Raw genomic sequence first — 26,283 nt, 5'->3', positions numbered from 1 at the left:
GCGCCGATCTGACTGTAAATAAATTCGAAGGTCTGTTTGCTTGCTCATGCTTCGCCTTCCTCGAATTCTCCCATGTCGTCTCTTTTCGACTTCAACAGCGAGCCTTGCTGGCCATAACAAAGTAAGGCTGTCGCTATTTCACAGTCGTGCCAGGTTTGACGCCTTTCTAGTGGTCGAAGATCAAACAGAAGAAAGGTGCAAACGATGCATCGAAAAGCGCTACGATCAGCCGTGCTCAACGCGTACGTGTTCTTCATATTGGCTGCCTTCCTGTTCACTAGAACTAGGAATTAATATACAAGGACATCTTGGTTGCCGTCAGAAGTGTGTCAACGTCTCTCGGCGCTCCCATCGTGGGCTGACAGTCTCTAGCTGGTGGATCAGCTGACCCAGAAAAGAATCTCACTCTAGCTGTCACTCTACGACGACTGAAGGAATTAGATGTTCCGAAAGATAATATCGAGAGGACCTTGGCAAGGGTGAGCATCTTCTAGTTTGGCTTCGCCGGCGCGTTTTTATCCCCGTCTCCAGGCGTCGAGAGGCAAGGATAAGGGTGGTGAGGCCATCACCTATGAAGCTTTGGCTTTTGGCTCTGTGGGCGTTATCATGTGCGTATTGTATGTCCTGGTCAGAGACTTGCTCTGAAAATGGGGACAAAAAGTGAATGTCTCAGCGACAATACGACAAGAACGGTGCAAGTAATACGGGAGATCTTGCATGCGAACAGGGTCGGTCCTGTACCTTCTCCCGGCCTTATATTATGCTCATTTTCCTCCGCCAGCTCACGTATAGCTCCGGTCGGCTTTATGTTCCAACGCAGAGGCATTGTCAGGGTGGCTATAGATCGCGGACCGGCATCACAGGACGCCGTCGAAAAGCTAGTCGAGCTTGCTTTGGATGAAGGCGCGTTGGACTTTGAAGAATCAGCCGGGGAAGATGATAGCACTATTGAATTAATGGTACCTATCCCACACTTTTTTGAATCTGATTCTTACTCGCCATCTGACTTCTGCCATCTAGTTCACTTGTGATCCCGTAGCGTTATCCCGACTGACGGGCGCAGTTACGTCGTCCGGTAAATGCCGCGAACTGCTGGCGAGCGAGCTAGTATACAGTCCCTTGGAGAGAATCGACCCTTCAGATGAGATTGCATCTGGTCTGGAACAGCTGATAACAGCGCTAGAGGGTAATGAAGACACGCTACGGGTTTGGACCACAGTCGACAGTTGAATTCAATGAAGGATTTCGGATCTCAATCACACGACGGCACCCCTTCAAACACGACGGACCATAATATGTGTAACCTACGGCGTCGCTTGGCGTGCTTGTCAATTTCCGTACGTTGCGAGTCTTGTGCTTTTTTATGCCGATCAATATGGTCGGTCAGGTGTACCATCCGTCGGGACAAATAAACAAGTGCTCAGTATAAATCCCTGCATCCACGTTAGACCATACAGCTCCTTTCCCAACAAAAATGGCCTCTGTCTCCAGAATCCTCAGATTGCAACGTACCACTTTCTCTCGAGCGGCAGCATCTCGACTGGGTTCTGCCTCATTTTCTACATCCAGATTGCTCCGCGGGAGCTATCCTGTACAATCGGTGTCCCCATTAGCACCTATAGGTGTAGACGCAGCGATAGCAGGCAGCTGCAGATCCTTCCATCCCCGCGCGCCCTAAAATTTTCGACGAGTTTACTTTAGCAGACAGGGTCGCTATTGTATCTGGTGGTAATCGTGGGCTAGGCTTAGAGATGGCCGTGGCGCTCTGCGAAGCTGGGGCTCGCGCTGTCTACTGTCTTGACCTTCCAAAAGAATCTTGTGCAGAATGGCAAGCTGCTCGTGACTTTGTTGCTAGGATGGATCATGGATCCCGGCTTGAGTACGTTTCCTGCGATGTCACCGATCAGAAACGCGTCTGGGCGGCCGTCGAAGAGATTGGGGACAAAGAGAAACGAGTCGACGTCTGTGTCGCTGCTGCGGGTATTCTCATGAACCATATCGACTGCCTGGAGTATCCTGAAGATGAGTTCCGAAAAGTAAGTTCCTTGTAATTTTTTGAACCGACGAGACTGACGATTGGTGTTCCAGGTCATGGACGTAAACACAAACGGCGTCCTTTTCACCGCCCAAGCTGCTGGTCGCCAAATGAGGCGCTTCGGCATACCGGGCAGTATAATCTTGGTCGCCTCCATGAGCGGAAGTTTAACAAATCGCGTAATGTTTTCTCTTTTCGCTTCCGCGATACGTAGTGACTTATGTTCACGGATCTTCTTCAGGGGCATTCTTGGGTTTCGTACAACACCAGTAAATCCGCCTGCTTACAGATGGCTCGGAGCATGGCTTGCGAGCTCGGCAAGGAAGGTATCAGGGTCAATTCCCTTTCCCCTGGACATATCTTCACCGCGTGAGTGCATCTGTAGTAGATGTCTGACAGCGTTACTCATCATACTTGCGCAGGTTAACAATGCAATACCTGGACAAACATCCTACTTTGCTGGATAAATGGTCGAACTTGAATCCAATGGGAAGGATCGGAAGACCTGACGAGTTACGAGGCGTTATCACTTGGCTCGCTAGCGATGCTTCCACATTCTGTACGGGCAGCGAGTACGTGAAACTCTAACTTTCCGTTAAATAAAATTTGACGCGTTGTTCTCAGCATTCTTGTCGATGGTGGTCATCATGCTTGGTAACGAGGTAATGAACGGTTTGACTGCGCTTCCATTTGGCTTTTATGTTGTCCTTAAAATCCGATTGTTTCTTGTGTATTTTCGACTACTCGCTATGAATCCTGGCACGTCTAATACAAAATTATTCTAGTTGTCTTCGAGGACCCACGGCTCCTGGATGTGGGTGTATTGAACAATGCTCTCAGGGAACCAGCTAAGAGTGAAGAGCAACATCAGGGGAAATCACGATGAAATTGATCATCAGACTTACAGAGCAATTTCTTTTTCGGCACTCTCAACAGAGTCGGATCCGTGGCAGATATTACGGCCAACAGCAAGACAGTAGTCACCACGGATGGAACCTGGATGTATGCTGAGTTTGTTGAAAGAAATTAAAAAGTTGCACGACGCACCGACTGGGGACTGCAAAGGGTTGGTAGCACCAAGCATGACACGGCCAGTCTTGACAGCATCAAGACCCTGCCAGACCATGGCAACAACGGGTCCAGAGGCCATGTATTTGATGAGACCAGGGAAGAAAGCCTTGCCCTTGAGGTCGGCGTAATCTTGAAAAGCAGACTTAAGATCCACAGGGGCAATCAAAAGGGACGCGCCATACGTTTCTCAAGATGCTCAGGCGTAGCATGGACGAGCTTAAGGGCGACAAGCTTGTATCCACGCTCCTCAAATCGCGCGATGATCTTGCCGACTAGGTTGCGCTGCACGCCATCCGGCTGGATCGACCAGGATATGAGTGGTGCAACGGCGACCACGACAACAGCAGAGGCTCACCTTGATCATGATGTAGGTGCGTTCTTGGGTAGACATAGTGAAAGTTGAAGGATACTGGAACGTGGAGAGATCAGTCAAAGTTGCAGTAAAGTGATATGTCGGCAACAGAATTCCCTTTTATGTTATCGATCTTCCGCCACATATAAACAAACACAAATATTACCCGAGTTTGGCCGTCCATCCCTCCGCTTTCATCTATTCCACTCATCATCATGCTTGGCCCTCTGAGTTTTTCGCTAGGCGCCGTACGTCAGGTCGTCCAAGGTCACTTTCAAAATGGCTCACGCCGTTTGCTTCCTGGTACAACGAAACTGCCGGGTACAAGAAGTATGGCTTCAAATATGACGATCTCTGTGTGTCCCGACTTTATTTGCTTCTACTCTATGCTAATGCTGCCCAGTGATTGAGGAACGCGAGGACGTCCAACGTGTATGTGTTGTATCGCCTTTGCATGGAGTAAAAATGAAATGGAACGTTCCTAGGCTCTTGGTCGCCTGACGCCTCGCGAACAATACGACCGTGCTTTCCGTATCAAACGGGCTTCTCACACTAGCGTTTTGCATAGGCCACTTCCCAAGGAACAGTGGATGTCAGCCGAGGAGGTATGTCTCTTCAATCTCACCCTTTATATCTCAATTCACTTGTTATCGCAGGATGTTCGCTACCTCGCTCCACACGTCGAGGAGGTTGTAAAAGAGGACACGGAGAGAGCCTACTGGGATAACCTTACTGTCACCAGGAAATAATCCTATTGAGCATGTTCGTCATAATCGACTAAATATCCACTTCTTGAGACAGCAAGAAATACATCTATTCTTTTATTTCTACAGGTTATATCTAAAACACGCAAACTTCTCATCAATCCTTACGCATTACAATGTGACAGCTTTAACGAGGGGCGAAACGACTTGACCGCCTTTCTGTTTGTAGAACTCGACTACTTTCTTACCAACAGCAGCGATATCTAGTAAATAGTTAGAATCCATTTGCGACTGGTTCCGCGGAAACTTACTGGATCCAGTGATACCAAACTTCTCATACACCTTCTGGTAAGGACCTGACGCACCCCAACCCGGCAAGCCATATTGCTAAGAAAGACGTCAATCAACTCATCCCTTGAGAAGAGTGAAGAAATGTACCTCATGGCTGTACTTCTGCCATCCGGCGGTCTTCACGAATTATTTAGCAAGCCGCCAATCCAGGAGGACAAAAGCTCACCGAAAGCGCTTCTAGAGAGAGGATGGGAGCTCCGCTCCTCAAGACACTCAGTCTGTATTCCTCAGGCTGCTGGTCAAATACAAGCCAGCATGGCAAGCTGACAACTCGTGTCTTGATGCCCTCAGCACCAAGCTTCGCGGCAGCATCCAACGCGATGGTCACTTCGCTACCAGAGCTGACAATGGTGAGAGCCTCGTTGCTCTCCTCCTGAACGACGTAACCTCCACGCACGGCCTTCTCAATGGTCGAACCGGCAAGGTTAGGAAGGTTCTGACGAGACAGAGACAAGATAGAAGGTGTTGACCTGGATGTGATAGCAACATAGTATGCTGCCGAAGTCTCGTTTCCATCTGCAGGTCTCCAGAATGCCAAGTTGGGGGTCGCTCTAAAGTGAATGGCAGTCTCAATAGGCTGATGGGTGGGCCCATCTTCACCGAGACCAATGGAATCGTGGGTAGCTACAAATAGTGAATAAAGAATACGCACGTGAACACATGGAAGTACGAACCGACCCAAATAACCTGGTGTCCACTCAACGCAGACAACCTAACAGCGCCGGCAGCGTAAGAAACAAAGTTCTAGGGGGCATGACAGTTAATTGGATATATATATATAGGTCGCATCTGTGATAACTCACCAAGAATGTCGCAACGAAAGGAACAATGCCGCCATATGCCGCCAGTCCGTTAGCAATGGCGCCCATGCCATGCTCCCGAACGCCGTAACGAATATATGTACCAGCATAAGAACCCAGTCCAGTGCTGGGTGGTTGGAAATCAACAGTACCCTTAACTTTGGTCAAGTTGCTCCCCGTAAGATCTGCAGATCCGCCTAGGAGGTCAGGGAAAGAGGGCGTAATGGCGGTAAGTACAATTTCAGAGAGTTTACGAGAGGCTTGTGCAGCGTCAGTGGGTTTGTACACAGGCAGGTTCTTCTCCCAGCCTTCGGGGAGCTTGCCCTCGATACGTCTAGCAAGCTCAGCATACTCTTTGGGATATTGCTGGCCTGTAGCTGGCAAGGGCAGAATTCCACTTTTGTTGCAGAGCCGCGCCCCGCTTCGCGATTTCTTCGTAGGCAAAGTATGTCTCCTGAGGGACATGGAAGGTTTGGTCGGCAGGGAAGCCGAACTTTGTCTTCAAAGAGACAATATCATCAGCCTTCAGGGCTAGGGAACGCGTCAGTTTTTTTAAAAAAAAAATACAGTAACCAGGATAACATACGAGATCCATGAACGCCGTGTGTGCCCTGAACCTTGGAGCCGAAACCGATGGTCGTCTTCAATTTGATGATCGTAGGCTTGTTCTTTTCTTGGCGCGCTTCTGCAATTGAGTTGTAGATTCCAGCTAAGTCGCTACATCATTTATAGTTAGGTCGGATCCAGCTGTATGGAGCGCTTAATATTTACCTGTCACCGTTGTCGACGTTTAGAACTTGCCATCCGTAAGAAAGGAATCGTTGTTCCACATTTTCAGTGAAGGCGACCGCGGTGTCACCGTCAATGGAGATATCTAACGATCAGGGTTACATACGTCATGACATTTGGAAATTAGCATGCGTACGGTTATCATCATAAATCTAGTAACGAACCCGATAAGACCAAAAGGAATGTAGAAAAAGGTCACCACTTACAACAATCAGATTTCCGAGTTGGAGATGACCAGCAAGACTAGCGGCTTCGCTAGCAACACCTTCCATCAAACAACCGTCACCACAGAATACTGTTCAGCAGTGAGATTAAGCCTCCATTCTCAATGTAGAATGACGTGCCATAGGTGTAGTTGTTGATCAAGTCAAACCCATCCTTATTATACGTGGCAGCAAGATGCGCCTGAGCAATCGCTAGACCCACACCGTTTCCGAATCCCTGACCAAGAGGTCCGGTGGTCACTTCAATGCCTGGTAAAAACGTTAAGTACGGCCTGTATATGAAACCGAACAGAAGACATACCGTCGGTGTGACCAGCCTCTGGATGACCAGGCGTCAGCGAATCAAGCTGCCGGAACGCTTTAAGATCGTCCATCGACAGCTTGTATCCCATCAAGTGTAAAAGGATGTATTGGAGAGCACAACTGATACTTTCGTAGGATCAGTTAGATTCTTAAGGATAGGCGATCTACTTACGCATGACTACAAGGATATGCGATTAGTCAGGTATCCAGCAGTAACAAAGGGCACCAACCCATTTGACAACACGAATCGATCGCGATTGAACCATTTGGAGTCCTTTGGGTTCGCATTGAAGAAACTGAACCGAGATCAGAAAGGTGAGGATCGATTCCGTGCACTCTACGCACCGAGAGAACAAGACATGGGCTACGGGAGCCATGCCCATAGGAGCACCTACGCGGCAAGTGAACAGCTGGCAACGGGGAACAAGAATCAAGACGTACCCGGATGTCCAGAGTTGGCCTTGCCAACGACATCCGCCGCGAGAGTACGGATGGTGGCGATAGGACACGTCGTCAAACTGGCTGGGGACGAAGGACATGGTGGTACAGGAGAAAAATGGGGATCGTTGTAGTGACAAATAATATTATTGAGACCTGGCCCGAGGTTCCGTGTTTTACTACGTACTCTTCCATTTGCCGCCAAATATATTCTCGCACCTACCCTTATTATACATTCCCCCGTAAATATTTCCAACAGATTTACACGAATAATTTAATCGCGTCCGGGGTTCTTGTAGCGGCCATTTATGTACCCGGAATCTTTCGTCCAGTCCGTTCGGCAACCGCCGGCAAAGCTCTCTCCGAACCATTCAAAATACCGGTTACCAATGCACCCTCAATTGTCGGATAGGAAAATAAGTTCGCGTCTTCCTTTTCACCTTGAGCGAATTCATTTACTTTGCGCTAGTCTGTAAAGACTTCATCCAGGCCCTCGAACAATGCCACTCTAGCTTCGTCGCAAGGATGTCTGGTTACTGCAATAGGGAAGCAGATGAATTGAATGCGTGTCTTCGTAAAGAGGTGCGCAAATTTCCCTGTTCTAACCTCATCTTCTTATTCAAGAACTGTCTTTCCAGCGGCTTGCACGTACGGCTAACAACAGAGAACAGGCTAAAGTTCGTCGAGCCAAGAGAGAGCAGAGCATGAAGGAGTTCTACAGCGATGAAATCTGAAGTCTCTTGTTCTGCTATTCACATGGATGCCATTTCGTATACGGTCTCTGGTTGCACTTGTTCGATATGACAGCACAATCTAGAACCCTGCATATATTAAGATCCCATAGTGCATACGACCTCTTTCAATTGTCCGTCCAACTTCAGCCCCACAAAATCGTTATGCTCCTCAAACTTTGCTCCCCCTACCACACTCTTGACAGCAATTCCTTCTTCATGTATCCCCAGAAAACTAATATCGCATTCTCCCTCTTGTACCTCTAAACGAAGGCCCGTACCTGTCCTCTCGGCGCTAATAACGGCTGCCGTTTTGATGCCGTGCTGAGCGGGCAAACTGGCTTTCAAAGTCTGTCCTTCAAGCAACCCATACACGTTGACGTTGATGCCTTGTGTGTAGTTGTAGTCGGGCCGGCCAATTCCCTTGGGACCGGTGGCAAGAATCGTACCGGGACGGATCCACAGCGGTATCTCATCGAGAGGGACAACTTCCCGCACCCAAAGTGGCCCCACGACGGTCCTAGATTGGTCCCAATAATATGTCCAACGGCCAGCCGGAACGTAGTAGACTGACTCCTCCTCGATCGGGACAAATACGGGGGCAACCAAGAGGGAAGGGCCAAGCATGTACTGGCGGTCCAGCCATTGCGTCGTAGGATCATCTGGAAATTCCAGGAACATGGCCCGTTGCATCGGATGGCCTTTGATACGAGCCTGAATAGCCTATGACAATAACCGTATTAACCCTGAAGCTTTGGAGACGAAATCACGATGAACATAATTTCCATACCAGATCATAAAGGTAAGGCATTAACTGGTGCTTTGTATCCAAGAACCGGGCCATACTTTTTGCGGCATCCTCACCATAGCTCCATGGCACACGATACGATGAGGACCCATGCAGTCGGGAATGGGAAGAGAACAACCCAAATGCGACCCATCGTTGATATATCTCAGGCGGTGGATGTCCCTGTGATTCATAAGCCAATATCAAGCCTAGGGGTAATCTCGACCTACCTCGAAGCCTCCAATGTCGTGAGAAGCAAACGCAAAGCCAGATAGTGTCAGAGACAGACAGCCCCGAATCGTTTCTGCCATGGCTTCAAAAGAAGACTCACAGTCGCCACCCCAATGTACAGGGAAACTGTTAAAGTCCGTCAGAGGAAAGTAGTGCGTAGGTTTGTAAGGACCAACCGTTGCCCTCCCACAAACGATGCCCTAGCAAATACCACCGCTTCTCCTTCTCCAAAGCGTTCTTTCAGAATGTTGAAGACAAGCTCGTTATAGATAATGGAATACATATTGTGCATCCTCATGGGATCAGCTCCGTCATGGTAGACGACCGAGGCGTAAGGAATACGTTCGCCTACGAAGATTAAGCTGTCAAAGATCGATCTGCCTTGAGAGTTTTATTTACCAAAATCGGTCTACCAGAGTCATAAGTATCATGAGGTTGAAGAATTGCAAAAAACTCGCCTTGAAACAATCGACACCAAGATCAAGTAACGCCTCAAGCTTGCGTTTGTACCACTCCCCTGCCGCCGGATTTGTAAAGTCTACGACAGCGAGCCCTAATATTTCTGAATCAACACACTGAGCGTTATGGAATTGAGCAAGTAGACCTTACCGGGTTGCCAAAGATCCCATCTAGACGAGGTAAATTTCAGCAATTATATTAGTCGAGTGCCCTATTGTGCTTACTGCCAAAGCGTCCCATCTTTCCGTTTGATGAAGAAATCACCTTGAACGCCTTCTTGAAAGACCGGGGAGAGTTGAGAGATGTACGGATTGACTGAGAGAATGAGAATTAGTTGGCATTTTTGTGTCTGTGAACGTACTCCATAAGCATATCTTCACCCCGTATTTCTGCTTGATCTCGGAAAGGTACGTCTTGGGGTCGGGAAAGTTATCGGGGTCAAATGTGAACGAGCACCTAAGTTTTCCTACGATGGTATCCAGCATAAGAAAAATCAACAAAAGCCTACCACTCGTATTGCTTCATCCAGAAGCAGTCTAGATGGAAGACTCTAACGGGGCATTTTCGCTCCTGCATCCCTTGAAGGAAACCAGAAACGGTATCGCTGGAGTATGAGGTCAAAAATGACGTGGAAAGCCAGAGGCCGAAAGTCCAGCTCGGGAGAATGCTAGAAACCAGTACAATTTAGTATACAGATGTTACGAGGTTTTCGAAACCTACGCAGGACGCCCAGTCATCCTGGTGTATCGTTCCAAAATCTATAATCAGGCATCATGAAGAGGTTCATACAATCCATAAAAGACGCTGACCTCCAACGGTGTCCTTCCATATATGATGAAATACTCTAAGCTGTTGCTCGCAAGGGAGATTCCGACTCTGGATACTTTCTCACTTCCTACTTCAACTTCAACTTCACCGGGATTGTTGATAAATACGCCGTAGTTTCTGTTCGTTATATAGAACGGAACACATTTGTATGCTTGATCACTAGAAGTTCCGCCATCTGTTAAGATATTGATGAGACGCGTGATATAGATAGTACGGTGTAGTCTCGGACCTTGATTCCAAATTCTGATGGATTGGCCTGCCGCAACGCGTTGACTAACGAAATGAATGGAGAAGCAATGATATAGCACTTGCCGTTCTTGACGAAAGCGCCAAATTGTTCCCCGAAGCCATACACAAGTTCACCAGGTGAGGTGTTTAGTTCCGAGTGGAGATACCTCACGATATCAGGTTTGGGCTCGGGATTTGGATTGGAACCACGATCAGTCATCAGGCAGGAGCTATTCGCGGCCGTGGTGAGGGTCCACTTCGAAGGGATATCATATAGCGTCAAATATTTGTGACCCGAAGAAGTTAGCGTGCGATGCTGAGATTTGAAGGTGACAGTATATGGATTTCCGGTGACCACTGCGGTGAGGCCACCACTGGAAACAGAGAAGGACCGATCGGCCTGATCAAGTGTGACATTGGGGATGGGAGGATCATCAGGGAATAAATGAATATTGGTGGTAGACTTGATGGTACTGAAGTGATCGATCTTGACGCCAATTACGCCTTCTGTCGGTGAATAGACCTTGATCGTGAAGACTGGCCCTGGAAAAATATTAGTTGTATTTCCTTGGCAGAACAATGATGCTCAAGTTAACCAGCTAGTGTGTCTCCTCTATGATTGACAGGCTTAGTCGCAACATGAAGGTCGTATCCTAAGCCATCTGAAGTCGGATGAACATCGACAACCTGAATTCCAAAGTATGGCCTGACACCGTTCTTGAGTAGCCAAAAACCGTCGTTAAACTTCATGCTTGAGAGGAAGGAAGGATGCACTCTTTATCTTGAGGACCTTGTTATATACCTCAGGCCTCAGGCCGTCTGACAGAATCTCCGAAGAAAACCCGTAGTGCCTCGACTGCAATGTGATTAGGTGCAGAACTTAGACGAAACGTTTCGAGTTTCATTTCCGAAGAAGTATGTGCTCGAGTTAGTGCCAATGGTCAGTGCCGACGAACGGATAGTGGGTCCAAGAAAGCCTCAAAAAATCTTGAAATAAGCTGACGATGAGCCGGCCCGGGACGCTGATGACTGAGTCACGGTGCTAGGTCAAGAAATTGTTATTCAATTCAAATTGCAAAAACGCACTCTGTACCCCCGACTGGACTCAATGCTTGCTCCCCTTTGGAACGAAACTCCTCTTATAAGGTCCAATTACATATCAAGAAAGTTGGGATGCAACGTATATTTGAAACTCGAGGTTCGTCTGCATCTAATCCCCCGGGAAAGTGTCGTGTGTACAGAGCTTTATTCAATCCGAGGTCACAGAACCTCCATCCATCACATTCTTTCAAGTACAGGGGATTATCTCTCTTCATTCAAAGAGCAAAAGAGATGCATGGTCCATCTGTCCATCTCATCGTGGCATCTGGAGGAAACGCGGGCTTGGCTGGTGCCTGTGCAGCAAATGTACTTGGCCTTCGTTGTACAGTCTACGTGCCCGAAGGTGTTGCAGAGCGAACTCTAGATCTCTTCGAGGGAGAAAACGCAGAGACAGTAGTGGTTGGAAAGATGTATGCTGAAGCACTGGCTGCTGCTCAGAAAGCAATAGAAGCAGAAGAGAATGCGTGCGTAGGATCGGAGTGGATACATGTCGTCGAGCTCCTAACCCTATTACAGGGTGATGATTCCAGCATATGATGATCCAACGGTCTGGGAAGGACACGGATCGCTGGTCTCCGAGATATCAAGGCAGCTGACCTCGAAACCGGACGCGATCTTTTGTAGTGTCGGTGGGGGTGGACTGCTAGGAGGTATCATTGTTGGCTGCAAAGAGGCTGGCTGGGATGACGGTGAGTACTTATGAATGCGAAGGAGATGGCCCCATCGATACAACCCTCTATACAGTGCCCGTCATTGCATTAGAGACCGGAGGATCAAATTGTTTCCATTACTCCATAGCATTGAACCGTCAATCCTCCGGAGATTTTGCCAAAGTTCTTCCGCCCCATGTGACTATCGTCGAGGACAAGACGGAAAGTATCGCGTTGGCCCATTTCAGTGAATTCTCCTCGATGGCATCTGGTTCGTTGGGAGCATCCCAGCCTGCAGCCAAGGTAGTAAAGATGGCGCTGACAAGAGAGGGAGGAATAACTTGCGTCACTGTACCGGATGAATTGAGCATGCAAGCCTCCTGTTTGTTCACGCGTGAGTCGCCGAGCGCTGTACTTCTGAACGTAACGTCCATGATTTCGAATTTGAATCACAGGCGATCATAAACTTCTGGTAGAGCTGGCTTGTGCTACCACCCTTACCCCTGCATACAGTCCCGCTTTGTTCGACAGACTTGTATCAGGGCAAGCAAACTCGATGCAGGAAAGGACGGTCGTGTTCGTTGTCTGTGGCGGGTTCAAGGTTTCCCATGATGACATAGAGATTTATAGGAAATTGGTTGAGAAGGACATAGCTGGAGGCTGGGAGGTATCAATTAACGAAGGAGAGAAGTTGATAATTGAGAAAAATGTATGAGGAGCGTGTATTTTGACTGCAGCGACAATAACATACAGCTAGAAGCCGTCTGAGTGTGTCTATATAGAGCCATGCTAGCCGACTCACGACAGATGGGTCCGTGCAAACTAGGAATCATTATTACTTCTTGCTCGAGCAGCAGCAATCCGGTCAGCCTTGATTTGGGCTAGTTGCTCTCGTAAAACTTTTTGCTCGGTAGGGATTTCCTAGACACAGGTTTCGGCATCTTTTTCATGAAGTTGAGATAGGACCACACCTGCTGTACAGTTGGAGGAAACAGCTTGTCCTTGTACTAGGAAGACTTTAGTGTAGGGTGAGACAAAAAAGGGCGGACGAAAGCTCACTGGAAGAACATTATTTCTATACCAAGCCGGGTCTCCAAAGTGAACGAGAGCCCATATTGGCACGAAGAGATAGACGGAAAACTTGAATATTTCGAGATTTGGGCCTGCCATGGTGGTGGCGGCTGTGAAAGTGCTTGGCGGGAAGGGGGTGATGATCAACAAGGCATTACAACACGACATCTAGTCACGGTATCACCATTTCTATTTCATTATTTACTACTCACTGCTTCACGATTCACCGAATGTCGGTACGGCCTACCTGATCTCCTGCTTTTTCCTTCCATACCCCGTCGGAGGGGGCCTATATTCTTTCTCTTCTCTCCAGTGCACCCCAAATGGACAGCATATTTGGCCGCAGGAAGACAAAGCCTCGTCAATCTTCGGTATCCTCTACTCAGGAACTCAGCGAGAGCTCTGTTCCCTACGATAAGCTAGGACCCCCGCCTAGCTCACCCCTTCCAGTCGGCACTGTTTCGCAGGGGCTCCGTGGAGCACCATACATCTCAGCACCCATCACCAATCCGACGCTGACTACCAATGGCACTGAATTCAACAAGTTTGGCATGACTCGGAGTAGGGCTGGTGGAGACAGAGGCAATGAAGATCATGGCATGGGATCACCCAGCACCTTCTCAGTTTCCGACTCTTCCACTTTGTATAACGATTCTGTTGGATCCTCTTCCGGGAGCAAACTTTATAATCCTCAAACAGCTCGTATGCGTCGCAGTGAAGCCTCTTCATCTTCGGGACATATGCTCGACTTTGGCCAGTTTCCTGCGAATGGTTATGCACCCATGCCGGCCTCAGCGTCCGCTGGGACTCTGATGCAGCGCCCAATGTCTTCCGCCACAACACGGTCCGAAGGTACAAGACATTCCAAATACTCATCCCTTTCCTCTGAAGGGACTTCTCTCAACCATTTCTATCATCCTCACCGACACAACAATTCAGACGATGCACAGTTATCTCGGCCGGACACCGACGAAGAAATCGAGGCACTGTTCGATAATGTCAAACGTACTCGAGACCTCGGAGACCTTCCGAACCTCCCGATTGATCAGAAATGGCATATGGTATACAATGATTGGCAAATTCGACGGAAAGAGGAGAAGCAGAGAGACGACCAGACGCGAAGACAAACGGAATCAGGCCAGCCTTCCACTATAATTCGCGAAACGCCGGAGTGGTACATTCAAAAGTTTTTGAATAAAACCATTACGCCAAAGCAAGCCGGGAGTCTTCAGGTATCATTACGTAGTCTAGAGCTGAGGTCCGTTCGACTTTGTTACTCTAAAATTGAGGGTGTACTGATATTACAATAGTTGGCTTCAGCACTTCATTTCTATACAAGGAACATCGGTTCTAGCACAGACACTTACGCACATTAGTCGCAAGGGTTCATCAAGGTGGGCTGTCTGAACCTGGTCGTTCTGCTTGTGATCTGATGGAGGTTTAGAGGAGAGAATGACATAAATCTTGAATATGAAATCGTCAAATGCCTCAAACAAATTTTTAACAACACTGTAGGTGGTATTTATACTGTTCTCAAAGTTATACTAATGTAAGAGATAGGCAGCGACGGCAGAAGCCCTGACGCACAACCTGATTGTAACGCAAGTTGCGTCTTCTCTCAACACTCCTCATATCCCCACACGGAGGCTTCTGCTAGACTTGTTGTCATTCCTGACTTACTGGAAAGATGGTCAAGTGCACAATCTTGTCGTCGCCGCCTTGGAAACCCTCAGTTCCTCAAATAATGAGAGTGGGGGACCATATGATTATTGGTTCAAATCAATGGAGCATTCTCTCTCTGGACGAGGCAAGATGGGTAGTTTGGTTGGTGCAAGCGAAGATGTCAAAAAGGCCGGTGGCCTGGACACTAACCTTAATGAATACGCTGTAAGTGCGTTCCAACGGTTATTTTGATTTTTACTAAGCCTTTACAGTTGTCAAATTTGATACTCCTTAGAGGTGTCCTCGAGTTCGTAGATGATCTGGATCTTAGGCTCCACCATCGCTCCCAAATGGAGGCTGCTGGATTACAGCGAATTCTTGAGCTCTGCCGAAACTTCAACGTTTCGAATATAGACAAGCAATTACGGCTTTTGCAAAATTCTTTAGATGAGGACGAACAGAAACTCCGCGACCGTCTGGATCAAGAGATTTTACGCGACCTTACTAACCCTTTGGACGTTTATAACGCGATTTATGCCAAGGTTCAAGAAAGTAAAGCTCGAGACTATTTCCTGTCTATGATGCAGCATTTACTGCTGATACGAGAGGAAGGTCCGCCGATGGTACACTATTACCAGCTTCTCGACTCGCTGGTGACCGACGTTGTGATGGACAAGAAACTGGCTGGCGCCGAGCAGCGTTTCGGACACTCAGTGGAACGCATCATAGCGCAATTTAACGAGGCCGACCGTTATCAAGCCGTCGAGGATGAAGCAAACAAGGCTCGCGCGGAAGCATTGCGCTTGAAGCTAGAAAAAGAAGCGCTGGAGGACGAGATTTCTCAAGGCCATGACGGTCTAGTTGGGCAGCTGAAGGAAAAGCTGGCGCACGCCGAGCAGAAGTTGCATGTCTCTCGGGAAACAACAACACGACTTCAAGGTCAACTTGTCACTCAGAAATCTGGATACGAGCAGACAATTACCCAACTGGAATGGCAAATCATGGAACTGTTCAAGATGCTGAAGGAGGTTGGCCAAGGTGTCGAGACCATCGTAGACAATAGTGGCATGGATCGCAAGACTCTTGTGGAAACGCTTGAGAAACAATGGCAACGGACCAAAACTATCGGTATTCTTGAGGGTCGAGACGGAAGGAATCGCCGAAATGGTCCCGGCGGGGAGGAGGACGATGGCGATCACGAGGAAGACATGGATGCAACGCCACGTAAAAATGGATTGCGCCGTGGTTCAAAAGTTGTTCGTAAGGCGTCCAAGACTGGCGGGTCAAAAACTTCGGAAGACGGTAACGGAAGAGTCTCGCAGTTTATGGACGCAGATGATCAAGACGCGGATGAGCAAATACAACATCAGCTGGCTGCCGGCGTAGTAATTGTAATTGATATCTTTGCCTTTACTCTGTGCTCATAACTAATGCTAAGTCTGTAGTATTCCCCAAGGGAAGAGGGCCAACTGTCGAGCTCGAGAAGTGCACGAGGATCACCGAGACGCACGGACAGACCCCTGTTAGGTCTAGGAGCGCCGTACAAGAGCAGCAATCTTCTTCCGCCACACTTTGAAGATGCTGGCGAATCGAGCGACCACTCTAACATTAATGGTGAAGAGAGCGAGGGCGATCGGTCAGTCCGAGGATCACATAATTCATCTGAAGATACACCCTCAACTTCCATCAGTTCTCACGTTTCTGCTGACGGACGGACGCCTGCGCCTGGTTCATTGGCTGAACAGCTCAGCAAACATTTCCTGGCCAAGAGTCGCCAGGTATCCTCTTCCGGAGGCCCGACACCTTCACCTCTCCCGACCTTGAAAGAAGAGGGCGATGCGCATGGTGCTCCCCCACCACCACCACCACCACCTCCGCCTCCCCCGCCTCCTCCGCCGCCGCCACCCAGTGGTTTCAAGGGCGCTCCTCCTCCGCCTCCGCCTCCGCCTCCGCCTCCGCCTCCGCCACCTCCACCCGGCTTTGTCGGAATGGTCCCTGCCTTCTCCGCAAACTCTACCCCGCCTCCACCACCTCCGCCGCCGCCTCCAGGTCGAGGCTTAGCCTCTAACCCGAGCTCTCCTCCTAACTCTACACGAGCATCGATGTTGCTCGGTTCAAATCTTAACGCCTTGCTCTCTGCTCGCAAAGATCTTCCTATTACGCCGAGTACTAAGATGAAACAGCTGCAGTGGGATAAACTCCCTCATCAGCAAGTTTCAAAGACACTGTGGAATGATGAAGAGCCTGCAAAGGAACACGAGATGTTGAAGAAGCTCCAGATTGATGGCGTATGGATGGAAATGGAGGAAGACTTCAAGGCCAAGCAGCTAGTCATCAACCTAATGGGTATGTAGTAGATTCTCCCACTGCGAAAGATGCCTTTCTGACTATTGTCCCTTAGCCCGGCAGAAACGCGCCGAATTGAAGAGTGTTCTGGATGTTGAAACTAAGAAAAGAGTTGGTGAGTGTATGTCGTAAAGTTGTTGGCGCTCATCTCTGACCTCCTAGTCAGAAATCCTCATTCAAGGTGTCAAAAAACTTGAGCCCGAGGAGATCGCTCGCAAAATTCAGCACTTCGACCAGGATCTGTGCTCTCAGGTGTTCTTGAGTGAATTAAAACGAGTACTGCCATCCCCAGAACAGGTCGGCAAATTGAACGTATATCGGAACTCAGGGCCAGAGGAACTTGCTGAGCTTCATCCTTCGGACCGCCTCATGGTTAAACTGATACAAATTGATCGTCTGGGACCTCGTATTGAGGGCATGTTGTACAAGTGTGCATTTGAAGAACGGTGGTCGCTACTAGATCAGGTTCGTGGCAGTCTTGCATCAGTCAGAATAAGGTTTACTCAGCTTATGACCCAGGGTGCACGGAAACTTTCCGAGGCAGGAGATGCTCTTCTACATGCTAAAGCTTTCAAGGAGTTGCTCAGTGTAGGTTATCTGTTGTTCAGCTAATCGTTTCCCTGACTGATACCTTAATAGCTCATTCTTCTGATTGGGAATTACATGAACGGGACCGGTGTGAAGGGTGGCGCATTCGGTTTCCGTGTTAGTAGTATCAATAAGGTAAATTCTTTTACTTGATGCTCTCGATAGTCGCCTAACGGACACCTTCAGCTGGTTGATACTAAGTCAGTAAACAACACGACACTACTTCATTTCTTGGAGCGTACCGTTTCTAAACATTTCCCGGACATGGAAGATTTCCTCGAGGAACTTGCAAAACCCGCAGAGGCGTACAGAGGTATGTTACGCCCTTCCTTCAGATGCCTCCACGTTTTACCAACGCTCTTGGCAGTTAATCTTCAAGAAGTTCGTAAAGGCCTAGGAGATCTTCGGGATGGTCTCAAGAGAATACGTGAGGAGCTAGAAGAGCATTTTGCGCGCATCGATCAAACAGAACGATACGGCCAGCAAATGTGGAACTTTGTCAACAAAGCCAAGATGCAGGTGGACGACCTGGTGGACGAAGTACGGCTTGCAGATACAACATTCACCGAGGTGATTTGCTACTATGGCGAAGAGGATAATCGAAACATGAGCTCTTCTGAATTCTACGGTATCTTCAAAACCTTCGTCACATCGTACAAGGCATGTCATTTTCTGGTTTCCGAAAAGACTTGACTCACGGCCGGTATAGAAATGCAAAGCCGACAATCAAACTGCAGCAGATGAACGACTTGCAACAGTCAAACGGAAACAGGCCGCTGAAACCATGAGGCTGAATCGCGAGAAGGCGATGGAGATGTCGAACCAGGATACTGACGCTCTGGACAGTCTGCTAGAGAAGTTGCGGAATGGCGATACTGTGGGGACACGAAAGAATCGCCGGGCACGACCAAGTGCCGCGGAAACTCGCGCTAATGTGCCATCGTCATTAGATCTAAACGGCAACCCAGACGACGTGGCCCGGGACCTTCTGGCGCGTTTAGCATCGAGCGGTTTCGAACCACCTACGCCGTCATCGCCAACATTTGCTGTTTCACAGAGGAGACGAAGACGGAAGGCTGCATCATCGATATCCGATGCAGACTTGTTGAACTCGCCTCTTCTGCCGCCCATGTCTGAAATTAGTTCATTAGAAGATACAACTATAGGCTCAGAGGATTCCAGTGAACGATGATGGGTGACACTATCTATGTTATGGTACAGGCTTTCACAGGTGCTTTCAGAATTTTCATTTATATTGTATCTGTATCGCATTGCATTTCTCATCACAGACCACGCATATAATAGTATTTTCATATAGTGTTTGGGGTTGAAACGTTGACGGCGGAGTATGCCTGCCACACGCGTTTGTCACGGGTCATGCCAAGCAAATTCAATTCTTTCTCTTTCTCATACCACCATCACCTTTTGCTGCCATGATTTCCCTCCCAGTCATTTTGTCACTCTCTCTTCTTCCCTTCGTGGCTTCTCAGTCTTCCAATGATACCGCCCTTCAGATTGCCGCCATTAAAGCTCATTTTACCCAGTCTGAAATTGTACCCGACTTGTTGTCGTCTTTCGACCCCAGCGCCATTCTTACCGTCAACTTTGAAGGTTCGGTCGACGGCGAACATCACCCCATGAATACACTGACAACTTTCTAGGCGTTGGAGACATAACGCCCGGACAGGCTCTCAGCCAAGACCGTAAGTACAATCTCAATACACATACAGCCAATTCTCTGACAAACGTTGCAGAGGTTGGCACCACTTCCTACTGTCACCGTCACCCCGGCGAACTCGTCGGTCACGCTCAGTGGCAATTTCACGCTTGTCATGGTCGACGCCGACATCGTTGGAACCAAGAACGCCCAGGTCACTCGGCACTGGTTGGTCAACGGAGACACCATTTCCAGTTGCGTTATCTCTTAGTATGTCAGACGTGTGCTCAAATGCGATTTTAGATGACGCCGTTTCCAATTCTTCTGCTACCTGCTATTACTTCGTATGCCGGACCAGCTCCGGCGGAAGGGAGTGGAGCCCACCGGTTAGTTGCTCGTCTCTGACACTTTCTACTAAGCGCCTATATCTTTTGCAAGTTATGTTATTCTCCTCTTTCAACAGCCCTCGACCTTCACCTCCCCTGATGGGTACACCGAAAACATCGGTGTTTCTACCTTCGACTTGGCTTCATACTTGTCTGTAAGTTTCACATAATTGCAATCTTCGGGTTCATCCGTTTATGCTTAATGCCTATAAACACAGGAGAGCGGCATGGGTTCCCTCATTGCTGTATGTATCTTTTTGTCCCCGCCCTTGCCACTCGGTTGACACACGATATCTTTCTCAGGGAACGTACATGACTGTCGAACAGGGAACCTCGACCGTTTCCGTCTCTGCAACATCCTCCGTCGTCACCTCGACACTTTCTGTCGCTTCTTCAACTCGTGCTTCAAGCACTGGCACCTCTTCTGCCTCTGGATCCGCTGCCTCCGCCTCTGCCAGCAGCACGAGCGGCAGCAACGGGGCTTTGAGCAACGGTGTTGGAATGGTTGTTGCCGGTCTCGGCGGTTTGGCTCTAGCGCTACAAGTGTTCGCTTAAATTACCCATTACATCTCAGATATAGCACACTCATTCGTTCGATTTGGTAGTAGTGAATGACTTTGGTATATAATTACACAAAACTAGTATCATTCTCTGATTCAAAAATGTGTAGAGCATAGAGACTTAGATATCTGGTTAGCTCCCATACCGCTCTCGTGCCTGTACCAAATTTGAGCCAGCTGAACCGAAAATGCCCTAAGCCACCTACAGAGTCCTGAGCCATCGAGACGTAGCCTGAATAGCCTTCCGTGAGTTTGCCGATGTCTTTGCCTTTGCTGGCGCCTAGACCGGCACCTTCCACGTAGATGGCAGTTTTTCTGTGGGAGAAATCAATAGAGAATCAATCAACGACATGTATAACACGAACATAGGGTCGATTCGGCCTTCGCCACTTGTTCCTAGGCCGGTTCCCTCCGTCCAACCCATCATCTTGAGCATTTTATTGCCGACATTATTGCTATCCTCACCCGGGTTGGTCGGTGGCGGGGGTGGCAGTGGCAGTGGCGACGCTACTGGTGGACCTTCAACTTGTCGTCTGGGTGCTGTCCATCCACTGTCTTTTTCCGGCATGGGAGTTTCAGGCTGGTTGAAAAGTATTCGCCGTTCAGAAGCGCGATCACGATATTTCGGGACTGCGCTCGCTTGTCGAGCCTTGACCTTCTGGCGGGCAACTTCTTGCAAATTCGAATCCTTGAGATTTTTCTGTTCATTTCCAATTGATAGAAGATTCCGGGAGAAAAGATCAAAAAAGACGATGGTCAGCCCAGTTACAGAACAACAGACAGTACACAGGTTGAAGGACGCGAGCCTTATGCAAATCTGATTCCTTGTTGTGGCGTTTCAACTGATCCACAGATTTGAACTGTCGAGCGCAGAGAAGACAGCTCATGAGCGCTGACATCCGAGAACTCGAACTCGGTCGGTGTCGGTGTCGGTGTCGTTGTCGTTGTCGTATTGTCTTGGGGGGGTGCACTCGATGCTTGCGCAGTGGACCCGTTAGCATCAGTCGTAGATGTCGTGGCCTGCATGTATAGTATCCAGAATGTAAGAACCGTGGAATTCCAAAGGGCTAAGAAGAGCCAAAAGATGATCGTCACCAGAGCAGAAGTCGACCGAGTACTGACATCTTGAGAAAGTTCTTCCTGAACTTGATTCCATTTGTTGATATTGCTGGCAATCTGATTACCGAAACTCAGTTAGGAACAGAACAATAACGAAGTGCGCAACAAATTCTTTTCACGTTACCTTCTTGCTTACGATCAGCGTGGGCGGCTTAGACGTTCCGGCTAGGATGGATAAGCAGAGTGGTGAACTAAGGGAGGGGATTCTCTACCTTTCCGACTAGCGTTCAGCAGGTCCTCAGCTTCGTCCTGCTGATCGTCGTCTGCATCATCAGATGCAAAAGCTGAGGCCACAGATTTCTTGACGGTAGATGCTGTTTATTGTTTGAAAAGAAACTCCTGAGGACATACCATGTTTGGCTTACCTGCAGCTTTAGCTGGACCTTTGCTGAAACTCAAAGTGACAGGTTTGTCGGAAACAGGTAACGCTGAAGGAGCGGGTTGAACAGATAGACGTTGAATCGTTGTGTCTATAAATTGCTGTCAATAAAACAAACATGAACACAATGAGTAGAAATGAAATTGACCTTTGGCCTTCTTCTTTTCTTTCTTTTCCTTGACAGTCTGGGCTGCCGGCGCAGGCTGGGCAACCTGAAACTCGAGCATAGCCAAGGTAGAACTATCATCCCAGTACCTTACCCAAGTGCCTTCAACACCTCCTAGAACGAGAGAAGATGGAATGCAGGCATCATCGCGTAACATCACATTATCAATAGGTTGGAATGAGTCAGGATGAGCAAAAGAAGCAGCCACAGGTCGATCCGAAATGCGAAAACCGGATGGATGAATCTGAGGTGACATGGTCGCGGCAAGAACTACCGACGCAGACTTGAAGACAAAGATCAGAACGTCTCTCGAGCAGCGCACGTGACAACACAACTTGCCTGTACATCAGTGAATTCCACGAAGGCAAAACCAAAACTGGCCATGGTAACTCGATCCTTGATCAAGATAATTCGTCTCATGCCCTTAGCACCCTCCTTACCAGGCCCAGAAGACGACCTCATGGCTTGATGAATGGCCTGCGGCCCAGAGAGAGGATCAAGACCACGGAACAACAAAACGGCCGCTTGGGAGTTTCCAATGTCACGAGTGCCGTCGTTGACGTTTCCACGATTGAAGCGACCTTTCTCATGAGGTGTAGCGCTTTGAGAATAGTCGATTTTAACTCTTCGTCCGCTATGCGGGGCGCCCGTCTCTAACGCCTTGTAGAACGCTGCGGCTGCCGTCGCACCATGAGATGCAGGTGGTGGCACTTGGATGTAAGGAAATAGAGGATCCACAAACAGCCGTGCGTGGTCTGTTGAAGAGAACTGGGCGAAACCGAATCCTTTTGAGGTACCTTGAAAACCCGACGACGAATCATGTCAATGTGTGTGCAAAAGGAAATACGAATGGGCAAGTGCCTGTTGATCTATCTCGGATGATGGTGACAGTCTCGACACTACATCCGTTGGAGGAAAGATACGCCTGAAGCTGCGGATAAAAAGTGAGAACGACGTCAGACGAAGAAGGTTAGGTGTCGTACATCAGCTTCTGTGAAGTCCGTATCAAGGCCAAGAAAGATGACATGAGGGCTGGGATCCGAGGGCTGCAGGCGTTTCTTGGGAAATCCTCCAGCGGTGTTGCGTGGCTGTCCAAAATCTTGGGCGGATGGGCGTGGAGCAGCAGTGCTGTCATAGGCAGCCTCCTCATAGTTCGAGTAGGCATCGTAACCTTGATATCCCTGTAGAAAACAGTGAAGAGAATGAAATGAAAATGAAAATTGGCAAAATCATGACATACCCCGCTGTTAAATTTTCGTCGCTTGCCGTCGCCATAATGGTCGTCTTCTCTTGGGCGCACATTTGCTCCAGGCCACTGAGCACCATCTGCCCAAGTGTCCTTGCCTCTGTCCCATTCGCGATTATATGCCATGGGCCGTTGAGTGTAGATGAGAGTGAGAAGGAAAGGAGGAACAAACAAGGAACAAACAAAGCATCACCTTGATCCTCTTCACCATGGCAGGTCACGGTAAGGCTGTCCTTTCGCATATACTGAGCGTCACTCAGTATTCTACAGGTCCCTACAAGGTTATATCTATTGTGAACCCTTGACTTGTCACTAAGCATTCATCATAGTTCATTGATCCTGCTGTCGAGCGGTTTGACCGATATGTGAGTTCGACTAGAACCTTGGGGACCGCTTTACCTTGACACCCTCTGCTCAGCGTGAAACCAATTATCTACGATTTCGCTGGACGCCATCCAACATTCGTGCGGGCGTTTTGGCCGGAATCGTGTTCCCAACTGCTATTTACTTGTTGGCCTCGTCAACGGATGTTCGCGGAATCCTTCCTTCTTTGTCATGATGTTGCTAACTGGCTATTTCTAGTCGCGCTGGAAGTGGGCGGGAGCACTAAAGTCAGAGTCATTGTCCGTCAAGCCGGAATGAACATAATATTGGTTGTAGGAACGCATGATTACAAGCAATTAAACTCTCTTGCAAAGTTCTATGGCTACTTTACAACCAGTTCCGACAATTGCACTCAACAGGGCATGTGCAGGTGCCTTTTGAGCATCATTTTGGACAGCAGTGTCAAGGTGCTCAAGCTCGTCATCACGAAACTCTCGTATCACATCTCTCAACAATGGCACACTGGGATGATCTGAAGGCAATGATTCCATCTCTTTCAGTTGACTATATACAAGGAGAGTTGAGCACATAAAAGGAAGCACATAAAAGGACACCTACTCGTCATAGTGTTCTCCAATAACGGTTTCAACGGCTTCAGTACAAGCCATTGCAGCCTCTTTGCCCATGAGAGCCGTCGCTGCACCAAGTCCAAATCCTGCAACCCTTGCAACTTCTGTCAGAACGGTAGGACGGACCCTATGCTGTACTTGTAGTTTGTCCATCACAGCGATGTGCTTTTTCTCCTGCTCCAGCATTTCCTGGTTACACAAACACGTAAAGACGAGCAACAAAGCACGTCCGTAAGAGCTACAAACCTGAAGCATTGATTTCAATTTGCCATTCCACCCTAGTACAGCTATCTGGCCTTGGTAAATTGAAACAGCTGCAATTTCTCCGGCTTGGTCGACTCTCAGGGCGCTGTCTAGAGCATGCCGTTCGTCCGCAGATATTGTAGTAGGCGTCGTCGTTATAGCTGGATTGTTTGGGTTGTAAGCATCTGTATATGCTGCCGAAGGAAGGATACGGTGGGTAGCAAAGGTCCCTTCGGGTCAGAAGCGGTCTAAGGAAAGACATCGAGTCACGTCACAAGTCGCGACGGTCACTGGATCAACAAACCTTTATCAACAACCTCAACGACGCCAACCCTAGTATTGCACCAGAATGTCTACCTCGTATGTGCAGGATTCATTAAATTCTAATCGTCTGACTAGTACCCAGCTTCTCGCGTTCCAATACCATCGATATGACAAAGGAAAAGGACTGGCCTGCGAACCTCGGTTAGATCCTTTGTCGATACTACCCATCGACACGCCATTCATCATCATTTTGTCAGGAATGCTTGACTGGGACGACACAAATATCATCTTTACGAAACGATCTCTTATTGAGTTTCTCAAGTAAACACAAATCCGTTCTCTTTCCGATGGGCTGTTCATTGTATACATGCAGGTACACCGGTACTACTGTGGACACCAACTTTACCAATGTTCAAAAGCTACCTCGTAAGTCTTATTTCTTCGTGCCTTCCGCACTCATTAACGCGTCCTAGGCTACGCGACCTTTGGCACCTTCTCTCCGCCGCTTCACGGCCTTGATGCTGCTGAAGCCGCAGCAGCTCCCTCGGCATCCCCAGCCATCGGTGAGCGTTTCGCGGCATAAGAGTTCACGTCCCTTACCATATAATTCGACTTAGAGCAAATTGACACGTTCAAACCTACGCGTCGCGTACGAACTGTCCCTGGGGGCCCACACACTGACATCTTCGGCGGTGACTTCCAAGAACAGGATGATGCTCTAGCCTCAGCACCGCAAAAAGAATCACATCAGGCAACTACTCTCTTTTAATTCTTTCTCTATCGAATCTGACCCGTGCTTTTCGGCCTTTGCTAGGTCTCAGCGCCCGAACAACCAGTCTCCTCGGCCCCTGCGAAAGAAGAGGAACCAGAATATGGAATCCCATTCACATCGACTGTCAAGCCCAGCAGGCATGTGGCCCTTCTCTGAACCTTTACTTGTGGATCATATTTTGTGGCTTAGACGAGTCAGGACCGAACCCGGTGGAAAGAGTTCGCTTGGTAGCTTTTGGGGTGACGACCCGGCACCTGAGGAATTTAAACCAACGCGGAGGTCAGTCATACCTATTTTGAAGCTGTGCAAGATCTTTTCACAAAGGCTATGAAACGCAGAGTACGTCAAGGACCTGGTGGCCAGGATAACATCAATGATGTACGTGCGATTCATCAATCACTATAATCAAACTAACCGACGCATTAACAGCTCTTTTGATTGCAAGCGTGATACAAGAAAGAATCTTCAAGTATTGCTGTCACATCTGACCATGTAATTACCCTAAATGCTTCATGTCAATTAAGGGCTACTGTGCCTTTCCCATGAGGTCTGTTCAGCTGGGATCTTCGGCACAGCCTTACTATGTAGTATGTACTTTCAGATCCAAATAAAAATTTCAAAAACCGAGTTTGATGCAAAAATTGGTAAAATTTAAAAATAATTATGGCAGCGGCGAGGTTCGAACTCGCGCGGACTAACGTCCATTGGGAATCAAGACAACTTAAATCCAACGCCTTAGACCAACTCGGCCACGCTACCAACGGCTATTGGTCGGTATTTTATTTCTAT

The 26,283-nt window shown here is 48.5% G+C and overlaps 13 protein-coding genes and 1 non-coding gene across 14 annotated transcripts; 8 read left to right on the top strand and 6 right to left on the bottom strand.

The window, feature by feature from the left end:
* Positions 1-46: 46 nt before the first annotated feature.
* On the top strand, positions 47-1,230 carry EV420DRAFT_1641720 (transcriptional regulator TACO1-like protein; the record flags this gene model as incomplete). The annotated part of the gene is made up of 7 exons (XM_060477272.1): positions 47-121; positions 171-242; positions 288-324; positions 373-479; positions 532-608; positions 662-959; positions 1,021-1,230. 7 exons carry the CDS (start codon positions 47-49, stop codon positions 1,228-1,230), a joined length of 876 nt encoding a protein of 291 aa, XP_060331708.1.
* A 244-nt stretch (positions 1,231-1,474) lies between these two features.
* On the top strand, positions 1,475-2,693 carry EV420DRAFT_1620087 (sorbose reductase sou1; the record flags this gene model as incomplete). Its single annotated transcript, XM_060475542.1, is given in 6 exon segments — positions 1,475-1,624; positions 1,644-2,036; positions 2,089-2,214; positions 2,277-2,404; positions 2,458-2,607; positions 2,660-2,693. The coding sequence occupies 6 exon segments, from the start codon at positions 1,475-1,477 to the stop codon at positions 2,691-2,693; spliced, it is 981 nt and encodes a 326-aa protein (XP_060331707.1).
* Positions 2,660-3,579, bottom strand: EV420DRAFT_270422 (nucleoside diphosphate kinase). The gene is made up of 4 exons (XM_060481482.1): positions 3,462-3,579; positions 3,289-3,403; positions 2,941-3,235; positions 2,660-2,883 (listed from the first exon to the last, which is right to left on the bottom strand). The coding sequence occupies exons 1-4, from the start codon at positions 3,495-3,497 to the stop codon at positions 2,817-2,819; spliced, it is 513 nt and encodes a 170-aa protein (XP_060331706.1). The 5' UTR covers positions 3,498-3,579; the 3' UTR covers positions 2,660-2,816.
* A 147-nt stretch (positions 3,580-3,726) lies between these two features.
* On the top strand, positions 3,727-4,207 carry EV420DRAFT_1268614 (cytochrome b-c1 complex subunit 7; the record flags this gene model as incomplete). The annotated part of the gene is made up of 4 exons (XM_060467455.1): positions 3,727-3,814; positions 3,862-3,890; positions 3,944-4,063; positions 4,115-4,207. Coding segments are annotated over 4 exons (330 nt in total), but the record flags the coding sequence as incomplete, so codon positions are not given.
* Positions 4,208-4,333: 126 nt separating this feature from the next.
* Positions 4,334-7,303, bottom strand: EV420DRAFT_1620085 (transketolase; the record flags this gene model as incomplete). The annotated part of the gene is made up of 16 exons (XM_060475541.1): positions 4,334-4,425; positions 4,474-4,549; positions 4,601-4,630; positions 4,680-5,137; positions 5,188-5,257; positions 5,317-5,637; positions 5,666-5,844; positions 5,900-6,030; positions 6,085-6,187; positions 6,302-6,397; positions 6,447-6,575; positions 6,628-6,749; positions 6,860-6,925; positions 6,975-7,020; positions 7,071-7,151; positions 7,255-7,303. 16 exons carry the CDS (start codon positions 7,301-7,303, stop codon positions 4,334-4,336), a joined length of 2,049 nt encoding a protein of 682 aa, XP_060331704.1.
* A 594-nt stretch (positions 7,304-7,897) lies between these two features.
* On the bottom strand, positions 7,898-11,081 carry EV420DRAFT_1269097 (alpha-glucosidase; the record flags this gene model as incomplete). Its single annotated transcript, XM_060467483.1, has 14 exons — positions 7,898-8,521; positions 8,589-8,768; positions 8,816-8,942; positions 8,993-9,164; positions 9,271-9,369; positions 9,426-9,445; positions 9,500-9,590; positions 9,637-9,731; positions 9,784-9,942; positions 9,996-10,033; positions 10,085-10,278; positions 10,333-10,376; positions 10,412-10,874; positions 10,928-11,081. 14 exons carry the CDS (start codon positions 11,079-11,081, stop codon positions 7,898-7,900), a joined length of 2,460 nt encoding a protein of 819 aa, XP_060331703.1.
* A 214-nt stretch (positions 11,082-11,295) lies between these two features.
* Positions 11,296-13,281, top strand: EV420DRAFT_1536228 (tryptophan synthase beta subunit-like PLP-dependent enzyme). The gene is made up of 9 exons (XM_060472869.1): positions 11,296-11,360; positions 11,418-11,527; positions 11,596-11,896; positions 11,949-12,120; positions 12,176-12,476; positions 12,538-12,835; positions 12,885-13,003; positions 13,054-13,089; positions 13,142-13,281. The coding sequence occupies exons 2-6, from the start codon at positions 11,440-11,442 to the stop codon at positions 12,795-12,797; spliced, it is 1,122 nt and encodes a 373-aa protein (XP_060331702.1). The 5' UTR covers positions 11,296-11,360; positions 11,418-11,439; the 3' UTR covers positions 12,798-12,835; positions 12,885-13,003; positions 13,054-13,089; positions 13,142-13,281.
* EV420DRAFT_1536226 (uncharacterized protein) lies at positions 12,538-13,281 on the bottom strand. Its single transcript, XM_060472868.1, has 3 exons — positions 13,142-13,281; positions 12,874-13,089; positions 12,538-12,742 (listed from the first exon to the last, which is right to left on the bottom strand). Exons 1-2 carry the CDS (start codon positions 13,250-13,252, stop codon positions 12,964-12,966), a joined length of 237 nt encoding a protein of 78 aa, XP_060331701.1. The 5' UTR covers positions 13,253-13,281; the 3' UTR covers positions 12,538-12,742; positions 12,874-12,963.
* Positions 13,282-13,476: 195 nt separating this feature from the next.
* Positions 13,477-18,941, top strand: EV420DRAFT_1620082 (RhoA GTPase effector DIA/Diaphanous; the record flags this gene model as incomplete). The annotated part of the gene is made up of 16 exons (XM_060475540.1): positions 13,477-14,411; positions 14,464-14,547; positions 14,598-14,664; positions 14,714-15,040; positions 15,088-15,122; positions 15,147-15,333; positions 15,358-15,468; positions 15,493-15,528; positions 15,559-16,232; positions 16,272-17,161; positions 17,217-17,276; positions 17,328-17,626; positions 17,681-17,749; positions 17,801-17,884; positions 17,936-18,409; positions 18,459-18,941. The coding sequence occupies 16 exons, from the start codon at positions 13,477-13,479 to the stop codon at positions 18,939-18,941; spliced, it is 4,815 nt and encodes a 1,604-aa protein (XP_060331700.1).
* A 121-nt stretch (positions 18,942-19,062) lies between these two features.
* EV420DRAFT_269738 (uncharacterized protein) lies at positions 19,063-20,555 on the top strand. The gene is made up of 8 exons (XM_060481480.1): positions 19,063-19,360; positions 19,411-19,456; positions 19,506-19,660; positions 19,710-19,792; positions 19,870-19,947; positions 20,011-20,037; positions 20,096-20,337; positions 20,398-20,555. Exons 1-8 carry the CDS (start codon positions 19,183-19,185, stop codon positions 20,405-20,407), a joined length of 819 nt encoding a protein of 272 aa, XP_060331699.1. The 5' UTR covers positions 19,063-19,182; the 3' UTR covers positions 20,408-20,555.
* On the bottom strand, positions 20,417-23,423 carry EV420DRAFT_269842 (uncharacterized protein). The gene is made up of 13 exons (XM_060481481.1): positions 23,257-23,423; positions 23,000-23,197; positions 22,878-22,947; positions 22,356-22,813; positions 21,999-22,299; positions 21,837-21,941; positions 21,684-21,785; positions 21,596-21,636; positions 21,475-21,528; positions 21,159-21,419; positions 20,718-21,052; positions 20,559-20,667; positions 20,417-20,509 (listed from the first exon to the last, which is right to left on the bottom strand). Exons 1-13 carry the CDS (start codon positions 23,386-23,388, stop codon positions 20,486-20,488), a joined length of 2,190 nt encoding a protein of 729 aa, XP_060331698.1. The 5' UTR covers positions 23,389-23,423; the 3' UTR covers positions 20,417-20,485.
* Positions 23,424-23,443: 20 nt separating this feature from the next.
* On the top strand, positions 23,444-23,964 carry EV420DRAFT_1536218 (uncharacterized protein). Its single transcript, XM_060472867.1, has 5 exons — positions 23,444-23,484; positions 23,533-23,543; positions 23,592-23,627; positions 23,681-23,791; positions 23,845-23,964. The coding sequence occupies exons 1-5, from the start codon at positions 23,472-23,474 to the stop codon at positions 23,902-23,904; spliced, it is 231 nt and encodes a 76-aa protein (XP_060331697.1). The 5' UTR covers positions 23,444-23,471; the 3' UTR covers positions 23,905-23,964.
* A 770-nt stretch (positions 23,965-24,734) lies between these two features.
* EV420DRAFT_1536213 (uncharacterized protein) lies at positions 24,735-26,128 on the top strand. Its single transcript, XM_060472866.1, has 10 exons — positions 24,735-24,818; positions 24,865-24,923; positions 24,980-25,043; positions 25,096-25,148; positions 25,196-25,285; positions 25,340-25,473; positions 25,537-25,631; positions 25,684-25,773; positions 25,833-25,872; positions 25,924-26,128. Exons 1-10 carry the CDS (start codon positions 24,808-24,810, stop codon positions 25,930-25,932), a joined length of 645 nt encoding a protein of 214 aa, XP_060331696.1. The 5' UTR covers positions 24,735-24,807; the 3' UTR covers positions 25,933-26,128.
* Positions 26,129-26,158: 30 nt separating this feature from the next.
* EV420DRAFT_t137 lies at positions 26,159-26,253 on the bottom strand. The gene has a single exon. It is a non-coding gene; the product is annotated as a tRNA-Leu (tRNA).
* Positions 26,254-26,283: the final 30 nt, after the last annotated feature.

Source organism: Desarmillaria tabescens (genome assembly GCF_030435595.1).
Source record: "Desarmillaria tabescens strain CCBAS 213 chromosome Unknown EV420scaffold_14, whole genome shotgun sequence".
NCBI classification, from domain to species: domain Eukaryota; kingdom Fungi; phylum Basidiomycota; class Agaricomycetes; order Agaricales; family Physalacriaceae; genus Desarmillaria; species Desarmillaria tabescens.
This window is presented reverse-complemented; position numbering and strand designations above follow the sequence as displayed.

Coding starts and splice junctions, on each gene's coding strand:
- EV420DRAFT_270422 (XM_060481482.1), bottom strand. CDS start 3,497: ATGTCTACCCAAGAACGCACCTACATCATGATCAAG. Junction 3,404..3,461: donor GCACCTACATCATGATCAAG/GTGAGCCTCTGC, acceptor TGGTCGATCCAG/CCGGATGGCGTGCAGCGCAA. Junction 2,884..2,940: donor GCCGAAAAAGAAATTGCTCT/GTAAGTCTGATG, acceptor CTTCACTCTTAG/CTGGTTCCCTGAGAGCATTG.
- EV420DRAFT_1536228 (XM_060472869.1), top strand. CDS start 11,440: ATGCTTGCTCCCCTTTGGAACGAAACTCCTCTTATAAGGTCCAATTAC. Junction 11,528..11,595: donor CAACGTATATTTGAAACTCG/AGGTTCGTCTGC, acceptor ATCCGAGGTCAC/AGAACCTCCATCCATCACAT. Junction 12,477..12,537: donor AGCCTCCTGTTTGTTCACGC/GTGAGTCGCCGA, acceptor TTTGAATCACAG/GCGATCATAAACTTCTGGTA.
- EV420DRAFT_1536226 (XM_060472868.1), bottom strand. CDS start 13,252: ATGGCAGGCCCAAATCTCGAAATATTCAAGTTTTCCGTCTATCTCTTC. Junction 13,090..13,141: donor ATAGAAATAATGTTCTTCCA/GTGAGCTTTCGT, acceptor AAGTCTTCCTAG/TACAAGGACAAGCTGTTTCC.
- EV420DRAFT_269738 (XM_060481480.1), top strand. CDS start 19,183: ATGATTTCCCTCCCAGTCATTTTGTCACTCTCTCTTCTTCCCTTCGTG. Junction 19,661..19,709: donor CAACGGAGACACCATTTCCA/GTTGCGTTATCT, acceptor ATGCGATTTTAG/ATGACGCCGTTTCCAATTCT. Junction 19,793..19,869: donor GAAGGGAGTGGAGCCCACCG/GTTAGTTGCTCG, acceptor CTCTTTCAACAG/CCCTCGACCTTCACCTCCCC.
- EV420DRAFT_269842 (XM_060481481.1), bottom strand. CDS start 23,388: ATGGCATATAATCGCGAATGGGACAGAGGCAAGGACACTTGGGCAGAT. Junction 21,786..21,836: donor AGGTCCAGCTAAAGCTGCAG/GTAAGCCAAACA, acceptor AACAATAAACAG/CATCTACCGTCAAGAAATCT. Junction 20,510..20,558: donor TCTCGATGGCTCAGGACTCT/GTAGGTGGCTTA, acceptor AATTTGGTACAG/GCACGAGAGCGGTATGGGAG.
- EV420DRAFT_1536218 (XM_060472867.1), top strand. Junction 23,628..23,680: donor TCGAGCGGTTTGACCGATAT/GTGAGTTCGACT, acceptor CCCTCTGCTCAG/CGTGAAACCAATTATCTACG. Junction 23,792..23,844: donor TGTTGGCCTCGTCAACGGAT/GTTCGCGGAATC, acceptor GGCTATTTCTAG/TCGCGCTGGAAGTGGGCGGG.
- EV420DRAFT_1536213 (XM_060472866.1), top strand. Junction 24,924..24,979: donor GGACTGGCCTGCGAACCTCG/GTTAGATCCTTT, acceptor TCATTTTGTCAG/GAATGCTTGACTGGGACGAC. Junction 25,474..25,536: donor CGCAAAAAGAATCACATCAG/GCAACTACTCTC, acceptor GGCCTTTGCTAG/GTCTCAGCGCCCGAACAACC.